The sequence below is a fragment of the Merops nubicus genome, unplaced genomic scaffold, assembly GCF_000691845.1.
Source record: "Merops nubicus isolate BGI_N331 unplaced genomic scaffold, ASM69184v1 scaffold23889, whole genome shotgun sequence".
Taxonomy (NCBI): domain Eukaryota; kingdom Metazoa; phylum Chordata; class Aves; order Coraciiformes; family Meropidae; genus Merops; species Merops nubicus.
This window is the reverse complement of record NW_008632742.1, coordinates 81751-94074: the sequence shown is the minus strand read 5'-3', so window position 1 is coordinate 94074 and position 12324 is coordinate 81751. Positions and strand designations below refer to the sequence as shown.

General features: G+C 43.5%; 1 protein-coding gene across 1 annotated transcript in view; it reads right to left on the bottom strand.

Annotated features, from left to right (window-relative positions):
• Positions 1 to 428: 428 nt before the first annotated feature.
• The window catches only part of APP (amyloid beta (A4) precursor protein), an 83356-nt gene continuing 71460 nt past the window's right edge, over positions 429 to 12324 (bottom strand). The window contains exons 9-11 of the mRNA XM_008947980.1: positions 11719 to 11819; positions 8503 to 8649; positions 429 to 1677 (exon numbers count right to left, since the gene is read on the bottom strand). Of these exons, the coding sequence (XP_008946228.1) occupies positions 1576 to 1677; positions 8503 to 8649; positions 11719 to 11819 (350 nt within the window). The 3' untranslated portion in view covers positions 429 to 1575. The remainder of the gene's footprint in view (positions 1678 to 8502; positions 8650 to 11718; positions 11820 to 12324) is intronic.

The window sequence follows — 12324 nt, the reverse complement described above, 5'->3', positions numbered from 1 at the left end:
AGCCCCATGGGCGGGGCCGCTGCCCTCCCCCCACGCCGCAGTCGGGCCCCGGCAGGGCCAGAGGCTGAAGGAAGCTCTCAGCCAGGCTCCAGCCAGCAGTGGGCAGATGGTGCCAGCCAGGGGTTTAGGTACCACAGCTCACAAACAGCTTTGACCCCTGCCTGCAGCTTTTGGGAAGAATTACTGGTGGTGCCATTTTAACATGCCTGGGCACCCACTGTCACGCTGCTGTACCAGGCTGGATGGTCTGGCATCCTCGGAGGCTCCTCCTCGTGCCCACTAAGGGTGAGGGACGAGGTTGCTGGCTGGCAGGCTGCTCCCGGGGATGGACGGGGAGGCAAGGGGCTAGTCACTCACACCCTGCTCCTCTGCACGAGTGAGCGAGCACGGCCGGTCGGCACAGAAACACGCCACCACGACAGGCTTCCTCCAGGAACGTTATTTATTTACATTAAAACACTATTGTACAAACTGAAAGAAAGGAAGAGAAAAAAACAAGGAGATACCTTGGAGGGGCCGGTGTGCCCATGGGTGCCCCTCACTCCCCACCCCGTCTCGCTGCTGCTGCCTTCTGCTCTGCTCTGAGTGCGACTGTGGCCATCCTTGTAGGAAAACCCCTTCCCAACCCTCTCTTGCTGTGAACATCCATGTTTTCTGTTTAAGTAGCTTTCAGAAATCTTTGTTTTCTGCCTCCAAAGAAAACTCTTGTCCAAGTGTTTTTTTTTCTTAATTTATTTATGTAACACAGTGTAGAAAGCTATCAATTCATAAGCAATGGTTCTGTACAATCATCCTGCAGAGGATCCCTGTTAATTTTCGACCAGCAGGCACTTTTCCCCCCCAGAAGTGCTCACAATTAACAGGGATTCTTTTTAATATTTCTTTTAAGATCAAAAAAGATACATGGAAAAGAAAATAAAGTTTACGTTTCAATGCCTAAAGTGTGCACATAAAACAGGCACAAAGAAACGAATGTGTATTCCCATGATTTCTACGTCACTAATACAGCAGGAGCAACAATCTGTACAATAAAATGCAGCTGCAGAGGAAAAAAATTTCAGTAACTCATCTGGAATACTTTTTAAAAAATGTTTTTTACTTTAAAATGCATAGTGATCAGAAAAAAACGCTCAGCAAAGAGAAGCAGCTAAACCCCACAGACACAGAAAGCATCCCCCATCAATTCTTAAAGCATATTTCAATTAGGACTTAATTTTTGTCACAAATCACAAGAATAATATACAACTGGCTAAGGAGCTACATGATAAATAATTGGGAAAGAGAATCTATCCATGCACTAGTTAAATACAGCTAACCTCTTTACAGTACACAAAAAACATTCATTAATAATGTAAAGACTGAAATGTAAAGAGAAAGAGAGAGAAAATACATTACTGATTTTATTAATTCAAGTTCAGGCATCTACTTGTGTTACAGCACAGCTGTCAAAAGGCGAGAATGAGTAAATAACAAAACAGAGTGTTTTTCTTTCTTTCCACATTATTCTATAACTGAACACCGATGGGCAGTGACGCAACCATTCTGCTGTCCAACTCATGAGGCTGCTGTGGTGTCCTAGTTCTGCATCTGTTCAAAGAACTTGTAGGTGGGGTTCTCGTAGCCATTCTGCTGCATCTTGGAGAGGTGGCGCTCCTCTGGCGTCACTGCAGCGTCCACCTGTGGCGGGAGGGCACAGCCAGGGTCAGGGTCCCGCCCGACTCGCAGCACACCCCACGTCCCCCCACTTCACGGCCATCCAGCACATTGCGTACCCTCCCTTGCGCTACCGTGGCTGTGAGGTGATGGATGGGAATACTCCTCCACTAAACAGAGTACTCCATCTAGGACCTGGAGGCCCTCGCTTGGTCTGAAGTGAACGCTTCTCTCCAAGTTATGCAGGGCTGAGCGCCCTCACGAACACAATCAACAGATGCCCCAGCACCCAGCAGTAAATGAGGAGCCAGCAAACAGCTTTAAAGAGTTCACCGCAACAGAGGGCCCTTCCAGCTTGGACAGTCATGGCTCGCTTTTTGGACAGAGTAATACGCAGAAGATAGATAAGGCAGGAACAAGGAGAAGATAAGGCAGCAGAACAGTTCTGCAGCTCGGGTTTTTTTTCTGCAGGACTTCAAAACCAGCTGACCAAACTCAACAGTAGCTTTGTTCTTTGTTGTCTGGATCACTAAGTACGCAATGCTACCAACAAAAGAAGGAGATATATTTCGCATCTCCCCACTTGTGTCCCAGTATTTTCTTTTTTGCCCCCCATGGATATATTTCGGTATCTATACTCTGGATCAACTGGGTTTCAAAAGAAAAGAAAAAGCTCACTAAAAAGCCAAAGGAAGTGGCGTGAAGCCTTCTGTCTCTGCTGTGCTCTCAGATCTGGTACAGGTGCTGTGGTCTCCAGACCCAGAAAAATTAACTGGAAAAAATACAATGAGGGTAGCAAGGAAATGCCAGAGTAGCCAGCCAGAAGGTGAGCAAAAAATGCCATTGCACTCAGAGAAACAGAACTTCTCGGTCTCTAAGGTTGAGTTTGGTTCAATTTAGCGACAAAAACCTTGATGTGTCTGCACTTGTCTAAGTATTTCTCTTAACAAAAAACGACTTTTCTTGATTACTTGCAAGACAGGCACAAAGACAGCTCAGTCAAGACCTCTCCACCGAACACCTGCTGCTCCACAAATTATTTTCTTCCTTCACTGTCCATTACAGTAATATAAAACTCAAACGAACTAGAATGGGTGAGGACAGTCTCTAAGTGTTAATTAGGTATTTTAACTCCGCTGTACAAGCTCAGGTTTTTAGTGTATTCAAAACCTACAGGAGACTGGCTATCTTGCTAGCCACCTCTGAAAACGGAGCTATGAAAGCCTGCTTGTCAGCAATTGCATTTGCTCTGTGGTCTCTCTCCTGTTTGACAGTTCTTAAAAGAGAAGGTAAAAAGTGAATTTTACATTTTTTAAAATTTTAAATCAGGAAGGTGCCTAAGACTCTATACTGAAGTATTAGGTATGAACATTTTCCTGTGGATTACTCTAAGTAGTGACCTTTAGGAGAAACAACCATTTCCTTTAAGCATAAAAATGGCCTTCTGAATAATGGGAAGTGTATTCTCTCAAGAAGCCTTATATATAGCAGGCTAACTGACTCTAACCTTTTAATAAAGAAGCAAAGGAGAAGTAATTATGTCTGATTCTCATTTTAAATCTACTCTTCAATACTGTAAATAGCTCAGCTTAGTGAGGACAGACTGTGACTTTGGGAAAATTGTTATCTGATACCCTGGAGAGAGATTAAAGCGATGTTCTTCCATGCTTGGGACAAACGGAGGCTGCTCAGCTTGTTTGTGCAGCTGTTCTTTGATTGTGGTAGGTTACGCCACAGAACCACCTGGAAAATGGCTCCTCTCAGAGCCTTCTTCTCTCTTCATGTTCTTTTATTTGTTAATGAGGAGAAGAAATGGTTCTGCATGTGGCATGTGTATTGGACTGCTCAGATGAACTGGTAACCCCAGATCTGACCCATTTTCTTATTTGTGCCTCTGCGAAATCTCCTTGTCTCCCTACCAAATCTCAAATAGCATTTCCAATCAACGCTGTATCTTCCACCAAATATTTTCCTTATGCAATAATTGGACATTTTTGTGAAAAACCCAACTTCAAGGGTCACACACTGCTTTTTCCTTGCAAAGCTACTGTGAAGCTCTTCATAGCTGGGAGCTCTGAGCCTTCCAGCAAGCCCTTGACTCCTGCCAGCAGGGAACAGGATGCCAGGCAGAAAGGATCACTGGGCTGAGCTGACATGATGCTTCCTGTGTTCCTGATTCTGCAGTGGAACTTGGCCTTTTTTTGCTGTTAAAATACTGCCATTCAAAGGCTGTCTCTCTCCTTTTTTTTTTTTTTTTTTTTTAAAAGGAGCAATTCTCTTGTGCAGTGACCCCAAAGTACATCTATTCCTCACCTCCTGTGTCACACTCTCAGGCAGTGAGATCCTGGTTAGAGATGGTGCTCTTGCTTTAAAGCTGCTCTTTCCAGATTGCCCTTGTTCTAGAAATTAGCAGGCTGAGGGAAAAGATGTGATTTTCTTTCCCTGCTCCTCTCCCTCTCCAGAAGCAACAGAAGAAAATTTATTTTCTTCTTCAGGATGCAAGCTTCCCCTGGCCAGCCCAAGCAAGAGAAGAATGCTCAGCCTGGTTGCCAACGATCATTTTGATCCATCAAGCAGAGGAGAACCCCTGGGAACCCACAAGCACAGGGGAACCCACAGCCCCTCTCCTCTTGAATCTTTACGCCCAAATCCCTGAGACACTTCTGTACGAGAACGTGCTCGGCAGCCACCGTACAGCCGTGCACTCGCCCTGTGAAGACTCGGCCGTGCCCCCCAGCAGCTTTGCCTGTCTTTTCTCCTGGGGCTGCCAGCCTCTCCCCCCACAAGGACCCACCACCTACAGCCCCACACAGGCACTTGGCTCCTGGCCGCTCCTCGATGCTGCTGCTGTTGGGCAGCGCGCTGGTTTCCCACGTGTGGCACCGGCAGCACAGCAGTGGCACAGCCCCAACAGACCCATCCCATGCAGGTTTTGTGCAAACATGTAACAGGCCTAATCCCTGCCCTGGGGGCCGTGCAAATGGAAAACGATTAGCTACTTCTGTGCTGACAACGTTGCTGCAGGCCATCTGCTGCTGCAGAAGTCCTCACTAACATGGCTGCGAAGGGAAAAGAACAGAGCAGGGAAAAGGGAAACGTCCCTGTAGCCTTCTCAGCACTCACAGAAAATAAGACTAGAAAGCAAGTGCAGAGGAAAACCCATCCTTCCTTTCACTCTTGAAGGGGCTGCTGTAGTGTCAAGTCAGCCCTGGCTCTTGCACACAGTAATGCCATGCTACCAGAGTATCTAGTGCTTCTCCAAATCAAGGAGTGAGAGTCTCACAATCCACAACTAAACCCACTGACCGATTCTCTTCCAGCACAAAATTAACATGCAATATGAAGGATATAAAGCTGAAAGATCAAAGATCCCCAAATACGAATACATCTTCCTTCCTGTGAGGCTCCCCGCTCTGGGCTGGGATGCAAAGGAAGGGTATGCCAGAACCTGTGCTGTTCTTCATACCTAAGCTCCAAACAACACTGTACTGACCTCTGTCACCCTTTTTAGCTTAAGCCTTCCACTCAGCACTTCTTACTCAGGACTAGCAGATGTGATAAGCACACAGCATAGCCTGCTAGAGGGAAAGAAATGGGGTAAGAAACAACACAAACAAAAAAGAATTCAAGAAGGTGCAAGGCAGCAGAGACTAGAGAACTGATGAGAAACTAGAGAAACCTGGAAGAAAATCAGGGAGAAAAAAAGATTATAAAAAAAAAAAAAAATGTGAGGAAGGACAGTAAAGTCAGGCTGAATTTTTAACACCCTTGCACAATATTCCGTATTAAGAAGTCTCACTTTGATAAAAGTAGTCTATAGTGAAAGTCCAATAACCTCTGAAATACAGCATTTACAGATGAAAGGGATTTATTGAAGCTCCCGCTTGCAGTCTTAGTCAATTGTTTTTTTTTAAGTTTCCCCTTTAGCCTTTAGAATGCCTCGTTCTGGTGCTTTCCCTCCTTCCTGCAGGCGTGTGCTGCAGGGTGATCCATCTCACTGCCAACCGACGTGCGCTATCGCTCATCCCCAATGTCTCCTCTTCTCCCCGGCCAGACTCTGCCTCGCGCTCTCACAGCCTCTGTCCTAGCTACTGCTCAGCCAAACGACATGCCTTGATCCCGATTATCTCCTTGTCAGTAAATCCCTAAAGCCCCTTACCATTTTAAGAAGCTTTTTGCACCCATTATGGAGGTGGCAGAAGTTGAACAAAGCATGTTAAAGGTGTGGGTACTCTGGTGCTGCCGAGAAGCAGCCTGGACACTTCTCTTTTCTACAACATGATGGATGTCTCTCGAGAAAACAGCTCGGTCAGGTAGATTGCTTCTTTTGAGACTGTTTGTCCATCCATCCCCGTCTGATCCTGCCTATCGATCTTCCACACAGAAAACCCTGATGTGGAGTTAGGAAGATGGTAACGCTGCAGAAAAATTCAAATGCTGCCTCTACGCACATGGGGTAGATCAAAAGCCCAGGCAGGAGGTGCCAGTAGCCCTCAGAGATGTACTGAACACAACACTGTTGTTCAAATGATAGTAAATGGATGCTGCCTGATATACACCTGCAGATCAGACTGAGATATGAACTTTGGAGAGTACTACAACAACTTAAAGGCTTCTTAGTTACCGCTGTGAGCCCTCACGTTGTCACCCTTCCCCACATGCTCCTGGTGCTGCCTCTGCAACAAAGCAAATGAGCTTCCAAGAGGAGATTCTGTAAGAGGAGGAGTTGAGACAGTCAGCTGTAGTCTGGAGCACAGCAGAGGTGAAAACCTCTGTTTGGCCACCTCCTTCCATGGAGAAAGTCCATGGATCTCCTACAGACAGCTGGGGTGGGCACACCATCAAAAAACACCCTCAAAATGTTTGCTGGAGCTCCTATGTACACACACAATAAGTAATTTTCAATTACTCAGCTGTTTACTTGCTTAAGTGTGGCAGTCCTCCTGCAGAGGCTGAACCACTTTAAGACATTCATATTCTCAGACTTGGAAGAAAATTATTATGACTTCTTCTAAATAGGACAAGTCTGTTCCTCCTCAGAGATCAAAAAAAAAAGGCTAACAGGATTTTTAATAACGTCTTTTGCTAAGGAAATAGTGAAATGAGAAAAAGTATTGCAGTCAGAGCTGACTATTTGGAAGACAAGAATACAGGTGGAACAGGACCTGGTTTGTAATTTTGCATTCTTTATCAGAGCTAAATTCTCACAGTAACTTCTGAGACACAACAAACAGGTTGCAAGTTTTGTTAAAACATACTGGGCCAACCTAGACCTGAGGCACAGTTATTTTGACACAAAGGGATTTTGCTCTTCTGTGCTTTTTGTGCACAGCACATTAAAGGTGCACTGTTGCTGAATAAATTCATCCTTTTTAGAATGGAATAGCTCAATTGTGAAGACATTTTAATATTAAGCCACAGAGTGGTGCAGAGAACTCCTTAGCTCTGTTAAATGGTTTTTTTTTTTTTTTTTTTTTTTTTTTTTTTTTTTTTTTTTGTTTGTTTGTTTTGTTTTGTTTGTTTGTTTCTTTGTTTTTGTTTTTTTCCCCAAAGTAAGTTCTACACAATTTTCACCAACCTAGGACAAAAATAGATGCTATGCCTTTCTTGCAGGTGAGAAGTATAGACAGTGAGGCTATGCAGTCTGCCAAGACCACAGAGCAAGTCTGGCAGAATGAGGAGTCCTGCCTGCCAATGCCAGACACAATGCAGCAAATCTACAAGGCGACACCATCTACAGCGTGGTACTAAAAATCGACTAATAGTCTTGTTACACCCACATGCTATACAGCTTTATGGTTTTACCTGTAAAAATTTTTATTTCCTAAGTAATGCTGTCATTTTGGCATGAATTGCTTCTTCAGCTTGTTCATGTTATTTCTAGCCCAACATTTTCAAGTTCATTATCACTTTAGAAGGCTTGTAGGAATCCAGAACTATCTTTACCACATCATTCTATTAGGTGAAGCTCACCTGAAATTTTAAGGTCATACTACAATAATGGTACATCCATGTTCAATGTCTGATCTGGGGCTTTGGTCTATCAGGCCTCCTGACCTGTTCTGTTGTTGTTAAATTCAGCCAAAGGAGGGTCTCATGTTGCACAGCTGTTGGCAGCAGCCATCAACTCGGTGGTTTAAAACAAAATCCTGTTTCAACTTTTGATGAAATGGGCTGGAAGTTTTCATATGAAAAGCAAAAGCTGAGATTCTTGCTTGCCTCTTGGTCCAAATTCTGCACAGCTTGCTGTCTGCTCAGACCTCACACCAAATGGTTGGTGCTCTTTTGACCATGCCTCTTTGAAAGGTTTCAAACCACGTGGGCAACCATGGTACAGACACACAAGCACAGGCTTACGACAAAGGCTTACTTTTTTAAAAAGCTGTTGGTGGCCAAAGAAAATCTTGTTTAGAGAACAAAAAGTGATGAAGTATCTGTACAGGGAAAATCCTTGCAGTGTACAGCACAATCCACAGAAGACCTGCCTCTAATGTTAATTTTCAAGCTAAAGAAAGAAATCCATGCATGTGCATTCCCAACAACACTAAAACTGTGTTTTTCCTCTTGTGCACTATCTGCTCATTGGCTGCTGTTAAATTTCCTATAAAATGAGCTTTCATATTATGAGCTTATTGGTCTGGGATATTCTTGTGGTTCTACCACTGTTAATATTGTGCCTGCATTTACAAAATAAGGCAGTTTCATTCTACTCTGCCAGATAAAACCACTCCAACTCTGAACATCAGGCTAGCCCAAAACATGTTTTCTTCATTTGTAAATATATTTCTAGAGCCATGTGTTGACTGTGTTGCACACGTGACACCAGTTGTCGTGGCAATCTTTTCTTACCTCCACAACTCCATGATGAATAGATGTGTACTGCTTCTTCTTCAGCATCACCAAAGTAATGACAATCACTGTTGCTATGACGACACCTCCCACCATTAGTCCAATGATGGCACCTTTATTTGAACCCACATCTTCAGCAAAGAACACCTACAAAAGAAAAACAAAGGAATAGAGAACAGAAGTTCACTATTTGGTAGCCTGTCTAGCCGCCACAGACATATAAAGCCTATTGAAGTATCAGTAATTAAGCAGCATTGCCTGTCACCCAAATTATTTAAATCTGGATCACTCTATCACAAAGCTCTCATAATTGGAGAAGAGCAATTTGGGCAATCTGTATTGCCTGTGGTGTAGCAGTGCTATGGCTAAGGAGAAGACTCATCTCCATGCTTCTGCTTCACATGCATCTTAGACAGAACCTGCTTTTTTTTGTCTTAGGTGAGTCAAGCTAATTGCAAAATGACTGATAAGCTTGTAAAAGAATAACCAGGGAATATACAGATTTTTTTACTTTTAGGATGCTAATCATGAAAACGTTCATAAATCTGCATCTGTGAGGCTTATTTGGACTATGTCTGGTGCATTTCTTCATTAAAGGAGCAGTGAAGACCTGTAGGACAACAGTGACTCTTGCACACAACCAGCTGGGAGAAAATTCTCACATCAAAGAGACAAAAGTTCAGAAAACCACAAGCATCCTTAGTTAAATGACCACAAAGGGGTGCATCAAGATTTTGCAGGGTAGAGGGAGAATGAGCTGTACCTGGATGATGACTACACTCATGTAGTCATCTCTAGACGAGATGACACAAGTGAAAACCAGAAGACCCACTTAAATTATGTATACTCAGGCAGAACAGTGGACTGGAAGACTCTTTACTACACATTTTTAAGACTGGCTTTTGGCAACAGGAGCAAGTTTGAAAAGTGAGTGATTGTTTTCACTGTCCTGTTCTGCATTCAGGGAATACACTGGATGATTTTACATCTACGCAGACTTTACAAACCTTTTGTCTGCTTGTCAATAGGGACAGGGGTTTTTATTATTATTATTATAATTTTTAACCAAAATGGGCAAAAAGGATTAGAAAATAAATTACATTCACAGAATTGTAAGACTACCTCACTCTGAAAGACTAAATACTTTGATAAGCATTTAACAAAAATGCAGAGTGAAGCTGGAAACCAGCTGAGACTGTTAATGAGCTGTATAACATTTGCACTCTTTAAGAAACACAAATTCCTCAGAGAGGTATTAAAACATGGCATATAAATATTTATAGTGTTCCTAGTCATAAGCAAGAAATGTGCTTAAAGTTAAGTATTCAGTAGGACACACACACAATGGACAGTGTTAGAATAAGCTACTATGAAGTAATAATTTCTTCTTTGAATTTCACCTGCCCAAGACTGAAATTCTGTTATACCATACTATTCTGGAGCACTGTGAAATGCCCCAGCTAATACACATACGCAACAGAGGAAGGCCTTAAGCACTCCGAGCCATGAAAATCAACTTAATGTACAGTTAAAATGTGAACACTCATAAAGGAGAAAATAACTGCAATTTCAGCTCAATTCAGAAGGTTGCGTGCAAAACACAATATGCAGCCAAACTTAAAGCAATATCCTAAGGAGACCATTTCAGTAAATCCTACCAGGCAGGGCACAGGAGAAGGAAAACAAAGATCCAAGTATTTTCTGCTCACTGCTTCTGAACTAAAGCTAATGGAGAAGGGCATCAGCTGGGATATGTCAAGTGGTAACATGCAGCGCCCCGTCAGGCATCAGCCCAGTACTCTCCCAGCAGTACTGGACTCCTTACTCAGTCTCAGCTGAAAAGGTAACCTAGAGGACAACTTACTGATTTTTAAGTAATGGTTGTACCTATCAGTAATGCGTAAAATGCTTTAAAAAGCTGGGAAGGCCCCACTTTAAGCATGACACAGACTACCAACTGCCATGCATTCCCTACCAGCCACCAGACTGCTTGGGATGGTGTCAAACCACCTACACATTAAAGGCTGCTGCTAGGAAGTGCACGTGACACAGGATCAATAACTACTGTGTCTAAACCACATTCCTGCAAGTTCTGTCCCTTCAGTGAACTGCATGGGTTTACTCCATCAGGATGTTTAACCCACCTGAGCTAAGCACATCAGAATTTCCCAAATTAGTGCTAATGCATTTTGGATTAGCTCGTCAAACTGGGAATTCTCAGTTCTCGGCATCAAAGAGATGGCTGAATATCTTTTCACACAGTGATTGCCTAGTTCAAATGCAAATTTGAGTCCCATGTTAATTTTAATTTTCAGCACTACTTAGCTTTAAGAATATATTAAAAAAAAGCTTTCATGTTTAATATCAGGATATTGAAAGTCATGGAACTGAAATCTCATTGTGTAATACACCTTTATAAGAGAGGAAGCAGGAAAGGTTTATAGTCAACACTAGCTTATGGGTTCTTCATTACCTATTAAGGGACAGAAAAAAAGCTTTTAGAAGATGCTTGTTCTTACTCATATTGCTTTTGATTGCTATTTTTGTGTTCATAAGAAAAACGGTCGAAATGGGGAACAGTATTTTGCTCTTTCCTGCCCTTCACCTGTTAATAAATTAATATATCTTAAGGAACGAAATACACAGATACAGCCAAGCACATATTTACGGCCAGTGGAGAATCTCCTCTTATCCCAAGCAAAAGGTTATGCTCCATGGAGTTCAGCATCCTTCATGTACCACCACCATCTGTTCTGACAGAAAAGGAATCTATCCCTGAAACAGCGTCACTCTGTTTCTTGCTGCACCATGCTGTGTGTCTCCATCAAGCATTTTTAATTTCTTTTAAAAAAAAACTTAGTATTTTCCTTCCTCTGTGTCCTTTCTCTTTAGTTCTGTGACCACAGCAGATGGACTGTGGGACAGGTATCGCCCGTGTGACCACATCCAGTCACAAGGCAGTGCAAGGGCAGGCACTGTCAGAATTTGTTCGTGTGAGACTTGATGGCTTTCCGTCCTCTCTGCTGAAATTTTTCCAAGTTTAATCTCATTTAGGAGATTACTAGAAAAATCATAATCTGTGCATGTGTAAACTTCTTTTTGGCACTTTCAGCACCCAGATCACTCGGGGGAAACGTGCCCATGAATGACCCGCTAGCTCGAGACTGAATCAGCCGCTCAAAACACGCGTGTGGAGAGCAGTGTTTGCTCACTCACCAGCTTTTGATGATGTACTTCATATCCTGAGTCGTGCCGGAATTCCGCATCCATCTTCACTTCAGATACCTCTTCTGTTTTAACATTGGTCAATCCAGAACCTGCATTGCACCGCAAGAACAACTCATTAAGGCCATCGACTCGGCTACGTGCTGCGTGCCTCCACCACTGCCACAGGAGAAGGCAATGGCATCATTCACACAGAGGAGGTGTGATGCAGTGTGAAAGGGGACTGGGAGGAAAGTGAGGTTCATCTGATGTTTCAGCCCCACTGAGGTGAGGCACAATGAGCTGGTAAAATTTCTCCTCTGTAAAATGTTCCTTAATCCACCGCAGCTCTGTTGGTACAAGCATCAAAGGCTTTCAGCATGAGCCATGGCAAGAGCTGAGCTGCGAGGGACCAACAGCCGGCTCCTGAATTGGCTCACAGGATGCAGACAGATCTGCTCTGACAGCCTCTTTAGCAACGTCAAGAAAATTTGGTGTTCAGGCTGAGCTATTCCTCCTCCCTAAGCTCAGGCTGCTGTGAGGAAAATAACAACCACATACCCACGGTGTGAGGTGGGGAACCCCAGACACTATTTTCTTGCTTCCTGTGAGTCTGTA